Raw genomic sequence first — 23,892 nt, forward strand, 5'->3', positions numbered from 1 at the left:
TATTGACGCTCCTAATGAGTGGTACATAGCGGTGTATAAAGAATTAGGAATCCACCCCTTCCTAACACCAACACTTACAGGAAGTTCAAGTGAGATAGGAATAATATTATGTATAGGCCTGCTATTTTAATCAGTAGGAATCGTGGAATATGAGAGCGCCACTCGACAGACTGGGGTATCTTGAGTGGTAAAAAAAAATGTGCACAATCTGTACATGACTGTGCAAACATCATACTGTATACTCTTTAAAGTGAAAACATCTAAACTTGCATCGACCGCAAATGTGCAAATTATACGCCGTAAACTGCGCAAGCGATCAATTTCAATGTGAAATGTGCAAACATACTCTCTAAAAACAATCGAGTGAAAATATTCACTCTTAAAAGAGTTTTGGCAGACTACAGACTCACTCTAAAACGGGTGAAAATGAACATTTTCACTCAAAATTCAATCCAATTTCACTCTAAATTCACTCTTTTTTATATTCACTCTTTTAAGAGTGAGTATTTTCACTCGATTTTTTTTTTTAGAGAGTATCCCCCAAAATGTGCAGAATCAATCATGGTTGTCATCAGGAATCAGTTTATCATGTCAATATTACGTATGTAAATGAAAGTTAGAGTCTGCCAAAACTGCGCGTAAACCTTAGCTGCTTGGAAACCCCATGACTAATTTTTACTGAGCTTGGCAGGTATCATAGAATCCCTGTTCAGGGTGTTGGGTTTTTAATTTGTTTATATATGGCGGGGGAAGGGGGGGGGGGGGCAGGAACAACCAAGGTAATAATATTGGGACTTTTAAAAATCTTCTTTTCTAGAACCAGAATAGAGCTATATGTTAGTGCTATGAAGAAATACATTGATGACTGTAGTTTCAAGGCTGTTTATGGTGGATCCAAGGGTCCCCCCCCCCCGGGGGGGGGGGGGGGGGGGGAGAAAACAGGGACTGATTCTGTTCATATTTTCAGCTTGTTCTTGAAAACCTTGTGACGGATTTTCTGCAAACTTGGTAGGTAGCATCTCTAAGGTACGGTATATAACCGGTTTCACTTGTTCAAAACAGATTGTATGATTTTTTGACACAATACGATATATTTAACCAAGACCAGTATGGTTTCAGGAAATTTCATTCAACAGATATGGCACTTATAGCCCCCTATACGATAGAGTGTCGACTGCCTTAGCTGAACAAAAACATGTCATCGGTGTTTTCATGGACCTAAGCAAGGCATTCGACACTCTTGACCACACTATCCTCATACGTAAATTGCAGTCTTATGGTGTTCGTGGCATTCCACTTGAATGGTTTAAAGATTATTTGTTAAATAGAAAGCAATATGTGTACTATGAATCTGTTAACTCTGAAGTATTACCTATACAATGTGGAGTCCCACAAGGATCCATATTGGGACCGTTATTATTTCTAGTGTATGTAAATGATATTTCAAACTCATGTAAGTCACTGCAATATATTATGTTTGCTGATGACACCAATGTATTTTGTTCCAATTCTGATTTTCATTCGCTCCTAAGAACTCTTAACACTGAATTACCGAAATTATCTATGTGGTTTAAGAGTAATAGATTATCACTTAATCTGAAAAAGACAAATTTTTATGTATTTCTATAACAAGAAGCACAACAATGAAAATCAACATTTAGATATTATGGTGGATGGTGTATTATTGGAACAAAAAGAGAGTATTAAATTCCTCGGAATATATATAAATGAAAATATGAAATGGAATGTTCATGTACAATATATCTCTGATAAAGTATCTCGTAATGTTGGTATACTTCAAAAGTTAAAGTACTATGTCCCTCAGAATATTTTATTTATGTTATATAATTCATTGATATTATCGCACATTTCTTATTGCAACATTGTATGGGCAACATCAAAAAGCCACATTGATAGTATATTACTTTTGCAAAAGAAAGCAATACGTATATGCACCAACTCAGGTTATCGAGACCATTCAGATCCTTTATTCGCAGAATTAAGAACACTTAAAGGGACTGTACAGTTCTGGTTGTGGTAAGGGATTCATGTTTTGAACATTTCGAAGTGAGATAATGAAAAACCATTATGAAATATGAAAAAGCATGTAATTTTAAGAAGGATTCAACGTTTATTTGATGAAAATTGGTTTTGAAATGGCTGAGATATCCAAAAAAGTGATGATAATAAAAGGTGACAGGCCACAACTTTATTAGGATCTCTTTGTTTCACCTTGTTTTTGGATATCTCAGCCATTTCAAAACCGATTTTCATCAAATGAATTTTTGATACCCTTTAGAATTGTATGCTCTTTGACCATAGAGTGGTTTCTGAATATCTCGCAAAACGTTAAAAGCCAAATCCTCACCTCGACCAGAACTGTACCCACCCTTTAAGGTAAATGACATTAATTTTTTGCAAAACTCACTCTTTATGTTTCGCTTTACATAATGGTCAGTTGCCATCTTCTCTTTACTCATTATTTCAATTAAATAAGGAAATACATTCTTATCCAACAAGACAATCTGATAAGTTTCACTTGTATAATCCCAAAACAGTGATGGCTCTGAAATCTGTCAGACACACCGGACCTGATGTTTGGAATTCTCTTCCTTCTGAAATTCGAAGTTTAAAGTCCACGTATTCTTTTAGGAAGGCTGTAAAAAAGATGTTGTTATCTGAATATCAGTAATTCTAGTGGCATTGTTATATACACGAAATTCTTTCGTACAAATATCGACACAATTAATCTATTATGTAATAAGGATTATGTAACCTACCATGACCTGTATCAACTGTCCACCTGTACCTCGTTGAAGAAATATTTTGTCATGTCTTGCTAATCAGTGATACAGGTGATTTTATTTTGTATAAACCTTTAGTGAAAGCAGACAAGCCTCTCCCTTCCCTTTCTCCTTTCAACTATCCATCTCTATGCAAGTCATCCCTCCCTCCTAATCTACTTCCGATGTACATTATAATATTATGTTATGCTACGGGGGCTGCACGCAAATCAAGCTACGCTTATGCTGCAGCCCCTCTGTATTATTCATTGTAGTATGTTTTGTTGTACTTTTGCTGTACATTGTACACAGGCAATGAACAAGAAAATACTTATATATATTATCATATTTATGTTTGTACATGAATGTGTATATGTACAATGATGATACAGACACCAATAAATCAAATCAAATAAAAAAAAATTAAAAAAAAATATAGATGACATTCCCGTGCTCCAAACTGAATGAAATTTGTTGAAGTTTTCTTCTCTGGAAGCAGAAGTGCTAGAGTATTTCGGCATTATAGTGAGTACATTGATAACCATAATTTCATGTATATATATATATATATATATATATATACACACACACACACACATATATATATATATATATATATATATATATATATATATATATATATACATATATATACATGTGTGTGTGTGTGTGTGTGTGTGTGTGTGTGTGTGTGTGTGTATTGTGTATTATGTAGACAATTTCTGCAAACTTGGCAGGTAGCATCTCTAAGGTACGGTATATAACCGGTTTCACTTGTTCAAATATAGATGACATTCCCGTGCTCCAAACTGAATGAAATTTGTTGAAGTTTTCTTCTCTGGAAGCAGAAGTGCTAGAGTATTTCGGCATTATAGTGAGTACATTGATAACCATAATTTCATGTATATATATATATATATACACACACACACACACACACATATATGTGTGTGTGTGTGTGTGTGTGTACTGTGTATTATGTAGACAATTATGTATGTTTGTATACATATGTATATAGTACACACACACACACACACACACGCAAATACACAAAAACGTAACATAATATAAGGGATGTCAACCAGCTTTGAGTTGTTGACGCTTTTGATACTATAGTACCTGATCCTCTTCAGCTTTATTGTCTGTACACAAACATGGCAGGACAAAAAATGACTAGGCCTTTAAACTGAGGTGTATGCACGGGATAGATATTGAGGATAACATGAAATACCGTAATAACTCATGGAATAAAATAGAATGAACTTTTTGGATTGAATGGGATTTTATAACAACGGTTTCAGAACATATTTGATGATTATACTAAATACGTGTTTTATTTTGTATCATATATGAAATACATGTATATGGCAGAAGCCAAAAATTTGGAAAAAGGCAAAATTCTCAGCCCCTGTGGCGTTTTTTTGTTTGTTTGTTTTTTGGTTGATTTCTTTGATATTTATTACAAACACAAGCAGAACTTTCATATTTTGTTTATATAAAGGTATATATGTTTATATATACATGTATATAACACACACAAATATATATCTTGTGAGTAAGCGAGTAGCTGTACATATCATGTAATATGTGTACACAGTAGGGCCGATGTATCTCTTCTTTTTTTCTTGCATGCATTATAACATCCAGTCCCAAAGTACACTGTAACAAATGGAGTAAAATTGGATGAACAGGATAGTTCATGCAGAAGCTTCACTGAAGTCTACCTTAACCCTACATAGCACATAGCCCAAGCTATTTTGAAATTGTATAGAACGGAAGGGGGGGGGGGGGGGAGTTATTTGGCCCCCCACCAAGATCTCGCCCGTCAATTGCGTGACCATGGTGAAAATTGGCACACACATATTGCCCATCATGTAATCTCCAAGATTCAACACATATTGCCCATCATGTAATCTGCAAGATTGAATCATTAATTTTTGCAAGACATTTTTGGTGACAGTGGTCACGAAAACATGCTAAATCTTGGCAAGCATATCACCAATTTAGGGTCTCAACATGTGCTAAAGATGTGAAAGAAAAAAGTCACGAAATTTCTGCGATTTCTTTTTTTTTTTGCATTTTAAAGTTATAGGAAAAATGGGGGGGGGGCCCTAAATAAGCAGAAATGAACATACACACATAGACACACAGCTTGTATTATAAGTATGGGAGATGGTACAAATATTGTACATGTTCTTCAGTAGCAGTTAAGATTATTGCTTTGGTACATGTAATAGCTTTACAGGAGACATTCAACCACCTATACAAACATGCATGTAAAGAAAGGTTGAAGAATACATCTTCTGCTAAATTTCACCGAGTACAAATGATGTTCCAGTAATTGGTTTTACATTTTACTCCATACAACATGAAAATGTAATACATGTACATGTCCATGTACCGGTGGAGGATTGTGGGGGGCGGGGGGCACTGGTCACGTGGCCTCCTTTAATTTTTGGAAAATAAAAGAAAGAAGTGGCAAAAAAATTGCATGGGAGCTTTTTTGTTTGTTTTTTTGCTTGTCAGCTAATGAAACCTGGAATGGCACCAGAAATATTTTTTGTGCCCCCACCTCCCCCCCCCCCCCCTATGTAATTCCTGGATCTGCCACAGTGTACACATTGATACTGTGGGGGTCATGACATGATGTCAAAGATTTGAAGAAGATTGAAGAAGATAACAATAATCACCTCCTTCTTGAATCAAGAGAAACATTGAAACCTTGCCCATAGATGCTCACACCCAGCAGGATTAACGATTTGATCTAAGGTTCTTCCGATTGTCAGCACTGAGCCCTATCCACTATGCCAAGGTGCTCAATTTCTAATACAACTTTACAGGGGAACCTCTTAATTCATAAACAAAGTTTTAAAGTTTTGGTGCCATCATCACTAGATCAATAGACTACTATCATGATGTCATTATATAGACAACAATACCGAGAAAATGTAAGAGAATTTAGACATATTGTACCTTTTTTACCATAATGACTAACCTCTTTCAGAAAGCAGGGGAAATAGTATTACCCATAACATGTCAGTAACTAATCAATGGAATGCATACTTTACATGGAAAAAAATAAAAAAATTCTTATATTTTCTTTATATTGTTGTCCACAATGACATCATGAATTAGAGTATTCTTCATCCAAAAATGATAGCACCAAAATAAAAATAAAAAAAGCAACAACTTTTGAATCAATTGCTCAGTTTTCGTTAAACTTACACCAATGTATTCCACTAAAAACTATTGCTGCTTTCACTCGATCTACATTTATATTTGGGTTTTGGTTTTCTCTCATTCAAATTATGTACAGACACACACCCAATTATAAACTTTGATTTCATGAGCAAAAATTTCATAAGTGCCAGCAAATCATAACTAATATGTTAACTTTTACAGCAAATTATGCCTTTACCATGTGAAGATAAAAAGATTTACGAGCAAAATGTAGCATTTTATCAGTGACAATAAATTGACCATTCTGTATGTGACTCCAACAGCAAGCAAAGATACACATGTACAGGTACTGCTCCATAAAAGGTGAAAGAACGTAGCCTTAAAGGATGTGTACAGTTCTGGTCGAGGTGAGGATTTAGCTTTTAACATTTTGCGAGATATTCAGAAACCACTCTATGAGATGTCAAAGAGCATGCAATTCTAAGGGGTATCAAAAGTTAATTTGATGAAAATCGGTTTTGAAGTGGCCGAGATATCCAAAAACAAGGTGAAACAAAGAGATCCTAATAAAGTTGTGGCATGTAGTCTTTTATTATTATCACTTTTTGGGATATCTCAGCCATTTGAAAACCAATTTTCATCAAATAAACGTTGAATCCTTCTTAAAATTACATGCTCTTTTATATTTCATAATAGGTTTCTCATTTTCTCACTTAGGAATGTAAAACACATGAATCCCCACCTCAACCAGTACTGTACAGCCCCTTTAAACTTATGTCATCTTGAAGTTTATCATCACAACACTAACACTGAATTGATCAGTGTTTTAGTACAGTGGAAACTCGGTATAATGAGATCCTTGGGACCAAGACAATTTGTTCTTTTTATAAGATACTTTGTTACATCAGCAGTCAATAAACAATACAAAACAAAGGAAATGAATTCACTGGGACTGGACAAATAAATTTGTTATATCAGGTATTTGTTACATCAGATCTCGTTATATATCGAGTTTCCACTGTAGTAGCCATGATAAAAGAAATCATGGGCGTACATACTTGAGCAGGATTTGAACCTATAACCTCCTTATCTCTTGACAGGCGTCATCTCCACTAGACCACCGAGCTTCGCCCGACAGCAAGTGTTGGTTCTAATCCTTATAGCATGCAGTGGGTACTGCATAATTATTCAACTGATTGACAATTTATGTCGATGTAGGGCAATTTGTCAATCAGTTGCACTGAAAAACATCTCGACAGAAGAATTTCATGAATTTGAACACTAACACTGATATCCATAATGGAAAGAAGGGGGAGGGGATGAAATATACAGTACAATGGAACCTTGTTATAACAAGGCCCTTTAAAGTCATGACAATTACCTTGCTACCTGTATCAGCATTCTCCCTACATTGTAGTACAAAAACAAAGAAATATAAATCGTTGGGCCCTGCAAAATTTACTCTGTATAAGAGGGTTTTGTTTAACTACCTCTTAATAACAAGGATCTAGTGTATCAACAAAATATAATATACACAAAAGCAAATTGACAAAATGATGCCCCCCCCCCCCAAAAAAAAAAGTCAAATGTTGAATGCTTTTAAAATAAGAGAAAGAAAATGAAAGACTCTACATTAAATTAAAAGAAAGATCTTAATGAATATCTTTAAAGGAGTAACCCTTAACCCTAATCCCACCAGGTTTTTTGAGGGACTTGAAACCACTGGGGGGGGGGGGGGGGGGGGGGGGGGGGCTTTTTGGCCCCCCTTCTGATCTCGGTCGTGGATCGCGCGATCCTCGCAAAAATTTGCACTGAGGTAGAGGCCAATGTAATCTACAAGACTGTATAATTAGATTTTTCAAATTTTAATTTATGTATTTTATATTAATTGATTTATGCTAATTTATGCAAAATAAATTTTTTGCCTATAAATCGAAAAATAAAGCTCCAAGACTTCTAATCTTTGGTGAACATAATCTTTTCAATATCCTCAACAATAATATTGAAGCAAAAATTCGGCTTCATAATTATTTCTTATGTATTTTATTGTTTATTGAATTTCTCATGTATTTCTTTGTTTTTTTACTTTTTGTTTTTGTTGCTTTTTTGTCAATATTTGTCGCATAACTTTTTTACAGCATAATCAGGCTAAAATAAATCATTATCAGCCATTGAAAGTAAAAATATTTGTTTTTATATGAATTAATTGCAAAAACACAATTTACATTGGATTTGTACACAAAATCACGTTTTGAGCAATTTTTGGGTCGACAATTTTTTTTTCAAAGGGGCGTGGCTTCAAAACGGTATGCCTGGGAGCAACAAATTTGGTCTCATAAGTTGCGCGATACTTAAAAGAAAAAAGTCATTAAATGTTGCGGCGAGAGCATCACGTGTTGCGGAATAATCACGCGAAATGTCGAGGGGGGGGGGGCCCAAAATGGCCCCCCTCCCCTGGTGGGAATAGGGTTATATAAAACTTGACAGAGCTACCTCCCCACTTCATAATGATGTTTTGGCTTTCCTTCAAATGTCCATTAAGTAAAATAACATCTAAGGCAAAATCAAGTAACCTCATGTGTGGCAACACACATTGACATGGCATGAAATGAATCTGCATAAGATATAATAAGAATTAAGTCATATAATCAATTATCATAATTAAGTCATTTGTTTGCTTAATAATGTAATACTAGTAACATTATATTTTGATTCTTTAGAATCAAAAACACACAAAATGCATCTTATCCGGTCAAGCTGGTCAACAATGCTGAGGAAATACCATGACATTGCCAGGAACGATGCTGTGCCAAAGAGAGCTTCGACATTTCTATTGACTGCAAGGACCTTCAAAATACAGAATACGACCTACGAATATTACTTCTCAATGGTGATGTCACGCAACAGCATCATTGAGCAGCTTGTACATGGTGTCCATGTTCAATTTGGTCACGACCTCCCTCTCCGCGCCTTCCAGGTCGGGAATCCAAGGGGTGTTGACTTTGTTGGTGACCATCTGGCCCCGGGTGTACTTGCCTACCAGCTCCACCTTGCAGACTGTGTGGGTGGACTCCTGCACGGAGCCACGGCAAACCGCCGCCAGCATGGCGCATGCGTCGGCCACCATGAAGGCAGGCCGCTTGTAGCATTCTTTGGAATTCTTCACATGGGCCTTGGTGATGGCGTGCATGAACTGGCCCCGAGGCGACTTGCTGGAAGCCAGGTCGTAGAACCATTGCTTGAATAAAGGGTAGAAAAAAAAAAACATTAAAAAATCAGTTTGTATAGTAATAATAAAATGAGAAAATTGATATTTACAGTCAACTCCACATCAGCAGATCTTGACAGGACTAAGAAAAAAAAATGCATCAAGTTTGGTGATATTCGACTTCCGCATGTACAGAGGATTTAACACATCTGGCCATGAATATAAAAGGTGGGAATTTTTTAATAGGTTCATAACCGCCTCACTCATTTTCCACATTTGTGGGGTTGACTGTCAATTTGATAATTGTCAGCATGTAAAACAGACAAACATGTAGTGAAGGTAATTTCCTCTCAGAGCGTGACTTCAAACATGGTCACTTGCAGTGTGCAATGTGTCTGTTCCAAGACTAGTCAACTAGAGCAAATATTTCATGAGCTCTAGTGACAGATCCAAGAGGGGTGCACCCACTAAATTTGCTTTTTTAATATTTCCAGAATTACAAAGAGCTATAAAAATCATTACAAAGTATGCCAAAAGTATCTATAAAATCACACAATGACAAACATAAATATAAAAAATCTCCTGACTTTAACCTGTTCGTTACGGGAACCTGGTATACATTGTACCAGGTTCCCAAGATGAAGACAAGAGAGCCTACTTTTGTGGCCTAAATTTATGTTTCTTTGTGTTGTAATGCCCAGAAAAATGGGTTTGATAAAACGATAAGAGTTCATTCTATCCCAATATGTTCTCTTTCTGTTTGAAAAATGAGTACATTGTATATCACAGCCTTTTTACCTTTTTTTTTCTGATTTAGTTAGCGCCTGCTTTGATATCAAACTCATATGAACATATACACAGTGATGAAAGCTGAGCTCGAGTAGATTTCTGTGTTTGCTGACCCCAGTCATCCCATTCAAGTGCCTGGTTTTGTGTAGAACAAGAGTCTATGAGCCCATCAGGGCATGCTCTATTTATACATTGCACCCGATCAATATTTCCATTGTTCGACAGCACATGTAGTTGACCATGGAAAGGGGATATAATGTACCGCTTGACTGCTTTTGCACAGGTGGATTACCAACCTGTCCGTTCTCTGTAGAAGAGCAAAAAGAATCTCGTTTTGGGGCATCTAGGGCACTCAAAGAATTGCGGAAGGAAAGGGTTAAAAAGCAGTGTGAAAAACTCAGCATGAGGTAAATCTGACAATCCCTTTCAAAGATCTGACTTCTAAAAGTTTTGGTTATTTCCATTTGCCACCATCTCTTGGTGGGAACTCTTCAAGAAATTGTATTGCCAAATTAGAAAAACTACATAAAGAACAGCAATGCACTGACAAAATCAACTAAAATCAATTTTCTAGGACAATGAAAGAGCAATTGACCTAGCTCTTCTAGGGAATATTAACCTGACCTTATCTAGGCACAAGGAACCTCAATATAGCAAGTTGCTTGGGACCCTACTTATACCATCTTGGGATGAAAGCATATTCATCACAGCCAGAATGCTGTAAAGATTAATTGTTAATCCTGGCCTGTACTTACAAAGTCAATGCTATGAGATATGCAGGTTTCCAGGGGAACAACGAGCGTAGGACACTGGGTATCCGTGAGGACAATGTGTGCTGCTTCGGGGTCGGTCCCAAAGTTGAACTCGGCGGTCCAGAAACCTGTTCCTCTGGCTGTAAAGACAGCCGTGATGATGATGATTATTATTGTCATATCTAATCTCATCATATCTGTTTGTCAAAATTTCTATAAATGATATAGGATCAATATCATTAAAATCATGATGATTTTATAACCATGAATGATGATAAATTGAATAATATCATCAGTGCATCACAATCACTATAACTTAATCTTATTAATTATATCACGGTAGTCAATATTTCTAATAGATGCTATCAATATCATAAAAAATCATGATTTTGTAGTTCTGTGAATTACAGTAAATTGAGTAATCATGATCATGTCATCTGCATCATAATCATCACTACGATCATCATTCAACAAACATCATTATCACTGTTACACTCTTCATGAGCATTACATTTTGAAATTTTTTAAGCTGCAAGAGTGCTATCAGCATTCAATCATCAGAGCTCCTTCATTTTACTTTATACTGTATATTATTGTTCATTTGTTGAATACAGAAACTATGCATACTCTACTAGCTATTGCACTGCAAGATCTCTTTAGTTTAATGCCAATCTGCTGCACTGTACTAATCAATCAATTCAAATAAATGTCAAATTCATAAAGCCTATCTACCTCCTATGTCATTTTGCTCAACAAACAGAATTTATAAGTTAACAATTTAAGAGTAAAATTAATCTTATTCTAGTAAAGCAATTTCAAATATGTGAGTGTGGGGAAATAAATGTGGGAAGACTTGTAAATAGTCAGCAACTACCCAAGTTCCTGTTTCTCATTGTTCTATAGAGTTTAGTGATCACATATGTTCACAATGCAGTTGGCATCAATTAAGATACACGCATCTTACAATTATACACTTGCCAAGCTAAATTTGTAATAAAACTGACTTCAGATCAACTAACCTAAAACTGTATCACTTTTAATCTGCTCACAAGTCAGTATTTGCAAGACGATGAAAAGTGAACGACATACCCTCAATATTTCCGCCCATGATGACCAACTCCTTCAACTTGCTTGTGAAGGTAGGGTCAAGTCTAATGGCCAAGGCCAAGTTGGTCAGCGGTCCAATGGCCACTAGCGTGATCTGCCCTGGCTTCTCATTGGCCATCCGAATCAGGGCCTGCACAGCGTGCTCTGATTGGACAAGGTCCCGGCTGGGCATGGGGCCTGGGTTAGGAATGTCGCCCAGTCCGTCCGTTCCATGAACATGCTTGGCTTCCTTGGGGTCAGTGATGATATACTGGGAAGCACCCCTGAACACAGGAATCTAGGATTGGACATTGATTCAAAGAATTTGGGTAATCATTCAAATTCTGTAGAATCATACATCATATTTGTTGCATTCCATTTCAATTTCTATTGCATCTACACATACCCTTGTTTCATAGTAAGGTATGATCATTTGAATTACAGCAGGCCCTACATTGTACTTTCATTCATTTCACATAAATTGGAAAATTAAAGCAACAGCCGTGATGCGAGGCTATTTCTTTTTGTACAGGCCCTATTATGGTTAACATATGTAGTGTTACTGTTTATAAAATTGCGAACAAGTGAATTGAGTTAAAATTAACCATAATCATTCTCATCATTGTGTTCATTTAATATCATCATCCTATAAATCCTTTATCCTTGTTTATAATACTGCAGCAAAATTTATCGATCATCACCATCATTTGTTGTTCATATATACTCATAACTATACACAGCCCAGTCGCTGTACATGGTACGCATAGCGTAACAGCGTCTGGTCGGGCTAATATACTCACATCTAGTTTACTGAACTTCTCCAGCACGCGTAGGGCGTTGATGGTGACTTTGTCGACTTCGACATTCCCAGTGACACATGTGACCCCGATCAGATTGACGTTGGGTTGACCCAGCGCCATCATGATGGCTACCGCATCGTCTATACCAGGGTCGCAGTCTATCACCATGGTAACTTTCTCTGCCATGATCGAGCTCTGCTGGTGGGTATACTTCTTGAAGATTTGCGCAGGGATTGAAGGCCTTTCTGCAATGAAAACAAGCTGAGATCATATTCTACCCAAACACACAAGGTTTAAAATTCATATCATATACAGCGTAGGTGACAATTTGTTAGCATTTTAAAGCAGATAATGGCTGCAGATTATACATCTGTAATGTTACATGGATGGAGACAGAATGTTTTCTCCAATGACAGACTCATATTAAGTCGTTTACTGTACTTAATATCAACCACGTTCTGCTGCTAAAATGTTTACAATACTACAAGTTAATAAATGATGTCACAGGTCATTTGATGCCAAATGATGTTCATGATATAAAGTGATCTAGGTTCAGATACAAAAAAATGTAGAGAAATTCAAGAATTTCAACATCATACTACTTTAAACTACACTATGTCACTCTCAAATCAGATGCTAGTAAAATCATAACAGTCGAGTCAAACACAGATCTATATCACCAACTCTTGCAAATATCTAATACATTGTGGCGGTTGTATCAATTTACAATATCATGAATATATATGATGTATAGAAACCACACTGGGCTACCACTACCACTAGTAGCAGAATCTACTGTAAAAGTGGACATTTTCGCGGTGTTGAAATTTTTGCGCATTTCGCGCAACCAGAAACTAGTGCGAAAATAAAAGTGCCTCACGCAAATATTTTTGCTTGCCACATGTTCTTGTGCATGATGTCTTGATTCCGCAGAATTAAAAACATGCGAAACTCTTCTGACCTGACCAAGCGCGAAAAATTAGTCGCGCGAAAATAGTTCTATCCACTTTTACAGAACTCAACCCCTCCCCCCCCCCCCCCCCCCCCCCCGCTTACTGGATAAGGTTTGTGGTACTGCACCTCGAAATGGGGAACTTCTCGGACTATGAGACGTTAGCGGTTGCAATATCTCCCCTGTACAAACAGCTGAAGACACACTTCGAAGTATCCGGTACACAGAGGAAGCCGATGATGAAAGGAAAAGAAGCCTGGAGTTGAACATTTGTCAAATTACTTTGAACAATCTTTGTAAGTAAGACTACGCTCTCTGTTACAATACATCCGGGTAGTGTTTACTGTATATTAAAACTGCAGCTGTGGGACCCTTACCGCTGAACTTACCGCTCCTTTCTAGCGGTAAGTCTTCAAATTAGCGGTAAATTTTATAATCCTTGATGCTGATTGGCTGTGACGCCTGATTTTGACGGTAGTTACCATTGAAATTCAGTGGTAAGTTTTATGCAACGGGCCACAGAAGAGCGGATCGGTGATCGGTGATGCCTTCTTTTTCGCGTTAGAAGATGGTCCAGTCCACCTCAGGATGACTGCTCCTCCTCAACCAATCCAGCTTTCAGTACGAGTGGTTTAACTATAACGTACGTACCTTGTACGTTTGGTACACCAGTATCCGCCACTACTAGCGGAGCGGGGGCAGTTACACCTGTTTCAGTGGCACGCGTGGTCGCAGCGCGGTTGCATAATCATAGCGTCGAGATCCTAAACTGAAAAGACCGAAGTCGAAGACACTGTGGAAATGCAAATGGCGATACCAAGACGGCTGTCATTTTTCAAGCACTTTTTAACCTGTAATGCAGGTAGGAATACATTGCACGCTTTGACTGCTGATAATCGTATAATGTGAGAAGAAGGAGGAAATTACATCGATTTCCAACAATGTCACACACGTTATCCTCAATTGTACAAGTGTAGCTTTAGTCCCAGTAACTTATAATTTTGCTGGCAAATACTACACATCATTATAACTAGACTAGTTAACGTTAGACGTCCAGACTGGGCTATCCGGCTACGGCGGTATTAGCCTGACCAGACCGCTGTGCTTCGCACAGCATTCTGACATATACTAAACGTTAGTGTTTAATTCACGTTGTAAACGATCGTCGCTTTTGACGGTAAAATCACATAAAATGTCTTTTATTTTGTTTGATTTTAACAGTAAGATGATTTTTACCACTCACCGGATCACCTACTACTACTAGATTCTACATCGTATTTTGCTGAATGATGGTTGAGTTGAATTTGGTGTTTTGTTGGTTAAGTGGGAGTTATGTCCACTTCAAAATGTAAAATACTTACCGACTACGCCATCGGCCTGATGCGCCTAATTTCACGGGATCTTCCAGGGGGTTTTGAGAAGTTTCCGTCCGTGAAGTACCAGTCCAAGTCATCAAGGACAAGGTCATGGGGGCAGAGCTACCAAGTCTCACGCATTCTGCGTGAGACTCAAGCATTTAGGGTCTGTCTCACGATCTCACGCATGGCACCCATTTTTCTCACGCATTGGGTGAAGTCTGCAATTTGGGCCAAAAATAAGGAGCATAGATCAAAGGATTAAAGTGATAGTTGCAATTGAAGGTATATTTCCCCTTTGTCTTTCAAAATTAGTAAAAAAATAGTCACTTAAGTATGCATCAGATCGCATCATTAAGAGCTAATGATTTAAATAAGCTCCCTACCATGGGAGGGGGGACACCCCCCTCGTTAGCGCGCGCATGCGCGCAAGCGCCGAGATGCCGAGTCATGAAAATCTCATTCATAAAAGTCTTTCGAACTTGGCATCTCTGTGGGGGGTCAATTGTCACCTGATAGAGTTGAATGTGTCAGTCAGGTGACCCCCTAGTCAGGTTAAAGTCGCAGTACGGGTCTGGTTAAGGTCATTAGGTACAGTCAATAGGAGAGAAGTCAAAGCCAACCATCCCCCAAAACCAAATTCCACTACATTGGTATCCAGACCTTATTGTTGAATTTTTCGGAGTAGATTGTGCGATGATTCACAAAATCAAAGAACTACCATGAACACTCAACCGGAAGAACCGTGGTAACATTTTACGTACACCCGTGCGTTTTGTGTGTTACGTAAAGCTTGTCGTCTGCTACGTACATGTATTTCCGCGCGTGCTGCTCTCATGATCTGACCTTTGCTGCGTCACTTCGATCTGACAAGGTCATCACTTCTGCCCTGACTAGGTCATATGAACTTTTCTGACTCGCTACGTTGTAGTATACGAGAGTGATTGCCATTCAAATAACACGCAGAAGATGAGGAGTGCAGCAATACGGACGCTTACAGACCTGATTTTAATCACAGATTTTGGTGGGTTTTTGACGTAATTTTTTTTTTTAAATCGCATACCGATTATTGAATGAATATCATAGACTATGGAGATTCCTTATATTTTAGTTTTCTACAATAAATAAAGATATTCATGAAGGAAACGTACACCCACCGCTGATAATGACAACGTCTACAAGAGGGTAGACGTGCAGCCGCTGTCGCTTCATGACAGCAGCTGCATACAAGTACGGCGGTATAAACTAGTTTCTAATGTAGAAAGACAGAAATTCCATTCAAGTCAGAATTAGAACAGGATAGTCATATTTTGAAGCTTCCTATATAATATAGACTCAGCTCTCAAAGCAGTGATATTGGCTGCAACAGAATGCAAACTAAAATTAGCTTTTAATTTAGCTTTTAATTTTATGATTGATGATGTTACTGGTACGGTAGGGCCTATGTCAAGTCAAGACCAGAGGGCGCGCGCCTGACAGGCAGCCGTCTTACGAACTTTGTCTCCCAAAATCACTTCATATCGACAATATTCTTGTGTCAACCTACTTGAATCAAGTATCAATGTGTTCGTTAATGCATCGTGACCTCCTTGGATCTTATTCGTGGCACTTTGGAGTCGCTTTTTCTTTGAATTAACGTTTCTTCAAACACTTGCTCTCGCTACCTCCAAGCTCAAGTTGATTTGCCATCTGTCTCTACACGCTTGTTCGCTTTACGTGTTATACAACATCGGGCATTGGATTATCAGCCCTTTTCTAAAGAAGCAAAAGAACTCAACCCTCTTCTAAAGATCGTGACAATGAACGAACCGCACCGATGGGTTTCTTCAAGGCATTGATTCTTGTCTACACGATACTCCTGGTAAGCGAATGCGAATGTACTGCTTGTGTCCGCCATGATGACCATTCGCTCTATCCGTCCTTCCGTGCAAAAACAGCTAACTGTTACGCTCCGAAAAGATACTTCAACGCCCCGGTAAGATATTATGCGAACTCATGTGCCACATTCAACATTCCTTTGATATGCTGTGGTGATATCAAATCGAACCCTGGGCCCGTGTATCGAGCTCCGTGTACCTCACATCTTCACGATGAATTACCTGCGAGTAATGGATTTACATACAACTCGACCAAACTGTATAGCTTGGCACATTTTCCTAACCCGTACCTCTCCGAGAAAACCTGGAACACCATCAAAGAACTTGGCATCAGAAAGAAATTACCAACTCATCGAGGTACTCGTGCAGGGAGAAGGAAAAGCAAGCATTTTCGCAACCATATACCAACGGTCAATGAAGTCTACAGGCAGAAAAGAGACGTTTCGAACAGAACCTTGAATGCACATAACCTAATTCGAGTCCATTCGTCTCGTCTTTCAAGCAGTGGTGATCATTGTAAGTTATCGTTACCGTCTTTCCTACTACTCAATGCACGTTCACTACCTAACAAATTTGACGAACTCGAGTCCACCATTCTCGAACACAACATCGATCTCTGTGCAGTCACTGAAACTTGGTTTCGGCATGATTTACCCACTGAACTAGTGTCGATTCATGGCTACTCTGTGTTTGTTAAATCAAGAGTGAATCGTGTCGGAGGAGGGGTTGCCTTTTACGTGAAACATGACCTGTACCCTTCTTATCCAAGTGACATAGTTGTGCCTGATGACTTAGAGGTAACCTGGATTCGTCTTCGCCCTACTCGTTTACCCCGGGACGTTTCTTGTATATTCTGCGCTGTTATTTACTACGCACAGCCTGACACAACGACAGCGAACAGACTGATTGAACACCTTCTAACCAGTATCGACACGCTGTCGACATCCCATCCTGATGCTGCTTTCATTCTATCAGGCGATTTCAACCAGCTAGACGTGCGACTTCTTTTGACAGATAACCGATTCATTCAAGTGGTTAATCAACCTACCAGAGGTGACCGCATATTGGACAAAATTATCAGCAACGTGAGCCAATATTACTGCAATGTTCAAATCTTGTCTCCGATTGGAACATCTGACCACGCGACAATACTTTGGCAACCTCACTCCCCATGGCAAAAGATAAGCAACATATCCAGTCTTCGCGTGAACCGCCCTATGCCCGACAGCGCCAAACGCTCGTTCGGCAGGTGGATAAGCTCTCATGATTGGTCAGAAGTTACAACGGCCAACAGCGTCAACGCCCAGTGCGAATCGTTCTACCAGTCTCTTCGCGACGCTATAGATCTACACTTCCCGAAACGCCATGCAAAATTGCACTCTCGTGACAAGCCCTGGATGTCCGCCGAAATTAAGTTACTTATTAAACGTCGTCAGGTGGCGTTCCATAACAAGCGGTCTACTGAATGGAAATGTCTCCGAAACCGTGTCAAAGATGAAATCAGGAAAGCAAAGAAAGAATACTACTCTTCTCGAATACAGCGCTTAAAACGAGAAAATCCAACCGCATGGTACCGTGAAATCCGTGTCTTAACTGGCAGTAGAAGTGAACCTCCTCCCTTTGTGATCGACGGAATAGAGCCCTCTGATTTCAAGGCGACTGCCGACGCGATAAATGAATATTTCGTCGCGATTTCAGAGGATTTACCTCCATTAGATTTGGCTCTTCTTCCTGCCTTTCTCCCTCCCCCATGCCCTTGCCCAACAATTTACCCATGGGAAATTCAGAAAGCCCTACAAAAAGTCAAACTAAAAACAGCATGCGGACCGGATGAGATTTCAGCACGGATCATACGTGAATATTCATTCGAATTAGCCACTCCACTCGCACATATCATTAACTCTTCACTACAACAATGTGTCGTTCCGGATATGTGGAAACGTGCTATCGTAATCCCGATCCCAAAAGCATCCCCACCTAGGCTTGACAAACTACGCCCCGTCTCGCTTACTGATCATTTTGCAAAGGTCGCTGAAGGCTTTGTATCCAAGTGGACTTTCAACGACATGCTGCCAAAACTAGATCCACATCAATTCGGGAACCGGAAGTTTTTGTCTACATCACATTGCATCATTAACATCTTGCACCACATGTACGTGAATGCAGAGAAGTCGAAATCGTCTTCCACGCTGGTTCTGACTGATTTTACAAAAGCCTTCGACCGAATCGACCATTCTGTAGCGATAACTAAACTCATCAAACTAGGAGTTCGCCCTTCTGTGATTCCATGGATCGCAGATTTTTTGTCCTCACGTCAACAATGTGTACGTTACAAAAGCACACTCTCCGACTGGTCAAGTATACATGCAGGTGTCCCCCAAGGTACTCGATTAGGTCCCATTATTTTCCTCGCAATGATCAATGACTACCAACCCCCTCCCGGTATTCAAGCGTATAAGTATGTTGATGATGTGTCTCTCGTTGAATGCCGCTCCCAAAATCAACTATCCAACATGCAACTGACGGTTACTCAGTTCTCTGAATGGTCTCAAATGAATGGAATGAAACTCAACCCTGTCAAATGTACTAGGATGGAAATCTCTTTCATGCGTGACCCCCCGACAATTGTTCCTATTCGACTTCAAAACTGTGTCATTGACTGTGTAGACACAGTGAAACTTCTCGGTATCACCATACAAAAAGATCTTAAGTGGGACTCTCACATTGCAGACCTTGTTAAACGTGCCAACAGAAAGCTTTACATGTTACGCCTATTGAAGCGCCATCATCTTCCAATCCCCGATATGATCGCGATATTCCAAGGTTACATCAGGCCTATATTAGAATACGGAGTTCCCGTCTGGAGTGGTGCCATTAACAAAGAGCAAATCGCGACACTGGAGCGGATCCAGAAACGCGCTCTTCGTATTATCTTTGGAAGAGATTACACAACCTACGACCAAATACTGCTCGCGCATGAACTTCAATACTTGGAAGAAAGGAGAAAGCTGATTTGTTTGTCCTTTTTCAAAAAGTCTATGAGAAACGCTCAGCAATTCAGAGACCTTATCCCACCAACTCGTCAAACTGAACGTCAGTTACGACACACTCGTAGTTTTCAAGAGATACAATGCAAAACCAATAGAATGAAGCAAAGTCCTATTCCATACCTGGTTCGGCTATACAACTCTCAGTAAAGCTCCATTATATTCATTGTTTGGTCTTAATACTACGACCTTGCTTATGTTTGTTTATTTATTCTAAAAAGCAGATGTTCAATATATATATATACTTAATATAGTATGGATTTCAACAATTCGCTTCTTTGTGTGTGTGCCAAGTGGCCGTCTTGTTTGTTTCTTTCTCTTCTCTTCTCTTCTCTTCTCTTCCCTCTCCTTCTTCTCCCTTCCTCCCTACATGGTCCGGTTATACAATTCACTGTTAAGCTTTAGCATAACAATCCCAATGGTTTATTGGTCACACTCTCTTTATGTATTTTTTTTTCTTTCTTTCTGGATGCAAAATGTGCAATATTCATTTTCTAAGCTTTGCATTGTATTGTATTGTGCTCTATTGCATTGTGTTTACGTACGCTTCCAACATGGAATCGTCTATGATCAAGCTGTTATTTCTTTTTCTTCACTCTCTCTCTCTCTCTCCTTCTTTTCTTTTGTGACAAATACTTGTACTTATTGTACATTGTACTTAACCTCCCAAACTTTTGCAATTTGCTCTCATTTGAGGTTTATCAATGTCTTTTGAGCAATACGTCCGTTTAAATATGTAATGCATATGTGTGTATACGTGGTATTTTTTTTTTTTTTTTTTTAAATTCCAGATATGCACGGTCCGTTGTTGTTGTTGTTGTTTTTCCCCTATGTCAATACCGATGTTTGAAACTCATGTTAGTATTATGTGAATGTTTACAAGGCAGACTGCTATGTTTCTGTTTTCGGGGTAATTTTTTATTTTTTTTAAGTCTCTCATATCTTCCCTCGCATCCGCTATAGTTTTTGGTTACATTGATTCCTCTTACTCTTCACTAGACTATGTAACACTCCTCTTCTTCTCACCTTCTTTCTCCCCTGCATAGTTATCCCTCCGTTACGGTTACTGTTTCGATTGGGCTTATGGGTTCCAATGTTTTTTTTTTTTGTTTGTTTTTTTTGACGATGATTTCGAGATAATGCGAAATATTTTATTTGATATGAAAGAGTGTAAATTTTATAGAGGAATTTGATTTATTTTATGAAAATATGTATATTTGTAATTCTGTTAATTGTTCTAGTCTTTGTACATTTGATAATTTCATCAATTCCATTTTTCTTCCGCGGACTGTTTATATCTTTATTATGATATGATTCATTTTATGGAATTGTTAAAATTTTTTTTTTTTTTTTTTTTTTTTTTTTTTTTAATGCTCCAGCATTTTGAAGTAATGAACAGTTGCATACAAATGATTGAACTTATAAATGTATCTTAACTGATGATGTTTATGTTTTTTTTTTCTTACGCGGACTCCCGCTTTCTTTTTCTCCCACCCTCATTTCTGCCTCCATAATCCCTATCTGAACCTCCGTCTGTCTTTCTTCCCTTCCTCACTTCCTCTCGAGTCTATATCCGACTGAATATAATATTTGTTCATAATGGAAATGCTCTTTGTATAATTTTATCATTATTTTATCTATATTGTGTATGTGTTATACTTTTGTAACATCGTGCAATTCAGTCTCTGACTGCAATGCGATCGAAATAAAACCATTATTGAATTGACCACTATTGAATTGAATTGTTTGTAAATTTTATCTTATAAAATATGTAATTTCTTTATTTCAGGTGTCCTTTGTCACCAAAGCTTGAAAAAGAATGATCTGCTGGGTACCTTCATGAGAGCTGGTCTCTGTTCTCAGGCACAGCCAAAGGAGTTCAACCATGGAATTGAGGCAGAAGGTTGGTATGAGTGTAAAGAAGCTTCAAACTGCACGATGAAAGACCACAGAATGAAAGATTCAGTTGAGCATACCTAACAACCGTTAGATATTAAGAATGTTTATTGTGGACTTCCTTCAGTTACTTCACAGAAACTTTAACTGATATGTAGATTGGAGATGTTGTTCTGTGTACTTCTTGATTCTACATGTATTCTTTTTGATTAATAGGATACAAATTCTGGCTGAACTTATTGGGGCTGTTTTATTGTAAAGCCAGTTGTCAAATTACTTGCACATTAAATTCATTGCTTGTACTCTCTTCTCAGTGAAATGTTGTGTATGACAATAGAAGCAGGAAGTGTAAAATCATAGAAAATGAATTATAGAATGGTAACTTTCATTTGAATCTATCGTGTGTCATAGGGTAAGCGAACATTTAAATGCATGTGACTCATGTACACCATTTTTGTACTTTCCTTTTTTGTTGGGGGGGGGGGGGGGCAATGGAATCAAAAAGAAGATTCTAGATTGTAAATGAAGTGGTTTTACATGTGTACCTGCACTAAAGAGTGAAAGAAAATTGTTGATCAGGGTTTCTGTGATTTTTTTTTAACTAGATTTTTAAACTAGACTAGAGTGTTCACACACTCACAGGCAATAAGTCATGAAGAAGCTTTTATTGTGTTGATCAAAGTATTAATTATTGAAGCACCTTTGATGGTTTCTGAGTGATTTTCTTTAATAATCAATATGCTATGAAATTGGCTTCAAGTCACCTGAAGATGAAGGGGAATTGCAATTTTGAATGACTTACATGTATGAGTGCTAAATAAGAAAATACCATGTGATTGCTATAATTTGACTTAAATTTAGAGCAGATATGTTGAGTGAATCAACTTCCAATTATTAAAAAAAAAAATCAGGTAAATTCTATAAAATCCTTGGACATCGCTTCTCTCAATGAACAAAGAAATTGTGAATCCTTGATGTAATGACACATAGTAATCTCTTTCGTGTGCATGTACAATGTATTTGGTTAACAATGCTGCATATCAAATGTAGTAAGAAAAAATACAATTTATTGTAGGTGCATGTGACTTTGAATATAAATACATGTATTATGTTTATTGACTTTTTCAGTTGCAGTTGAGACAAAGTCCGACACAAGGGATGAATCCCTGCAGCATGAAGACTTCTTTGGACTCCAGAGTCTCTTCACCAGGAGGGACCTGTTTGAGGCCCGGGTCCACCTCGGGCACAAGGAAGGCCTGCTGGACCCCCGCATGAAGAAGTACCTGATGGGGACGCGGCGTGAGCAGTGCATCATTGACCTGGACCAGACGGTGCCCCTCCTGCGCAGCGCCCTCAACTTCACTGCGCACATGGCTCACCGCAGCGGCATCATTCTCTTCGTGAGCCGCACGCCGCAGTTCGCACACGACGTGGAGGAGATGGCTCGGCAATGCGGCGAGTACGCCCATACGCGCCGCTGGCAGAAAGGGTGCTTCACCAACGCCCAAATCCAGATGGGGCCGGGTACACGTCTCCCAGACCTCCTTGTTTTCTTCAACACCCTCAACGATGTCCTCGCCCAGCATCAGGCTGTGGTGGACGCAGCCAAAATGAACATCCCCACTGTGGCCGTCGTGGACTCCAACTGCAACCCGAACCTGATCACGTACCCCGTACCTGGGAATGACGACACACCTAGTGCCATGGAGCTCTATATCAGGTTGTTCAAGGAAGCTGTCTTACTGGGCAAGCAAAAGAAAGAGCAGGAGTCATCCCCAGTATGATGGTCCCTCCTGTCTTCAAAGACTGATTGACTTTACTTTAAAGACAAGGGTTGCAAACTGAATCTATTTAAGAGTGTGCTTGAGAACTGTGGAAAAGTGACAAAGTGTCAAAAAAGATGGTGCACAGTCCTGAGTGGTATTTAGTGTGGAGCAACTACCAAGACCAATATATGGACTTCTTGCCTCGTGCGTGCAACACCTGATGGTTGCTTCTCAACATGAAAAGCCATTCATTATCTGTAAATGCAGAAGCAAAATGATAAAATAAACAAAACACCTAAACTAGCCATCCACCACAGCACATTTTGCCACTCTAAAGATGGGGCACTCAATGCTGGAATATTATAATTATCTTTTTAAAAAAAGAAGCAAAGTGACATCTT

At 38.6% G+C, this 23,892-nt stretch overlaps 2 protein-coding genes across 4 annotated transcripts; one reads left to right on the forward strand and one right to left on the reverse strand.

Moving 5' to 3' along the window:
- Window positions 1-8,859: 8,859 nt before the first annotated feature.
- On the reverse strand, window positions 8,860-14,172 carry LOC139721857 (inosine-uridine preferring nucleoside hydrolase-like). 3 transcript variants are annotated; one of them, XM_071633176.1, is made up of 5 exons: window positions 14,033-14,172; window positions 12,599-12,843; window positions 11,802-12,096; window positions 10,716-10,852; window positions 8,860-9,201 (listed from the first exon to the last, which is right to left on the reverse strand). In XM_071633176.1, exons 2-5 carry the CDS (start codon window positions 12,782-12,784, stop codon window positions 8,860-8,862), a joined length of 960 nt encoding a protein of 319 aa, XP_071489277.1. In that variant the 5' UTR covers window positions 12,785-12,843; window positions 14,033-14,172. The 3 variants fall into 3 exon arrangements, with proteins under 3 accessions (XP_071489277.1, XP_071489276.1, XP_071489279.1); XM_071633175.1 differs by lacking the exon at window positions 14,033-14,172 and adding an exon at window positions 13,679-13,781; XM_071633178.1 differs by lacking the exon at window positions 14,033-14,172 and adding an exon at window positions 13,655-13,763.
- Window positions 14,173-14,319: 147 nt separating this feature from the next.
- Window positions 14,320-23,637, forward strand: LOC139721858 (small ribosomal subunit protein uS2m-like). Its single transcript, XM_071633179.1, has 3 exons — window positions 14,320-14,412; window positions 21,619-21,732; window positions 22,854-23,637. The coding sequence occupies exons 1-3, from the start codon at window positions 14,352-14,354 to the stop codon at window positions 23,507-23,509; spliced, it is 831 nt and encodes a 276-aa protein (XP_071489280.1). The 5' UTR covers window positions 14,320-14,351; the 3' UTR covers window positions 23,510-23,637.
- The last annotated feature ends 255 nt before the right edge of the window (window positions 23,638-23,892 follow it).

The sequence above is a fragment of the Diadema antillarum genome, unplaced genomic scaffold (assembly GCF_040938485.1).
Source record: "Diadema antillarum isolate AM-2024a unplaced genomic scaffold, OU_Dant_1.0 scf00000151, whole genome shotgun sequence".
NCBI classification, from domain to species: Eukaryota; Metazoa; Echinodermata; class Echinoidea; order Diadematoida; family Diadematidae; genus Diadema; species Diadema antillarum.

Coding starts and splice junctions, on each gene's coding strand:
- LOC139721857 (XM_071633176.1), bottom strand. CDS start 12,784: ATGGCAGAGAAAGTTACCATGGTGATAGACTGCGACCCTGGTATAGAC. Junction 12,097..12,598: donor AGAAGTTCAGTAAACTAGAT/GTGAGTATATTA, acceptor GTCCAATCCTAG/ATTCCTGTGTTCAGGGGTGC. Junction 9,202..10,715: donor TATCTCATAGCATTGACTTT/GTAAGTACAGGC, acceptor CCTTTATTCAAG/CAATGGTTCTACGACCTGGC.
- LOC139721858 (XM_071633179.1), top strand. CDS start 14,352: ATGCAAATGGCGATACCAAGACGGCTGTCATTTTTCAAGCACTTTTTA. Junction 14,413..21,618: donor CTTTTTAACCTGTAATGCAG/GTAGGAATACAT, acceptor TCTTTATTTCAG/GTGTCCTTTGTCACCAAAGC. Junction 21,733..22,853: donor CCATGGAATTGAGGCAGAAG/GTTGGTATGAGT, acceptor TGACTTTTTCAG/TTGCAGTTGAGACAAAGTCC.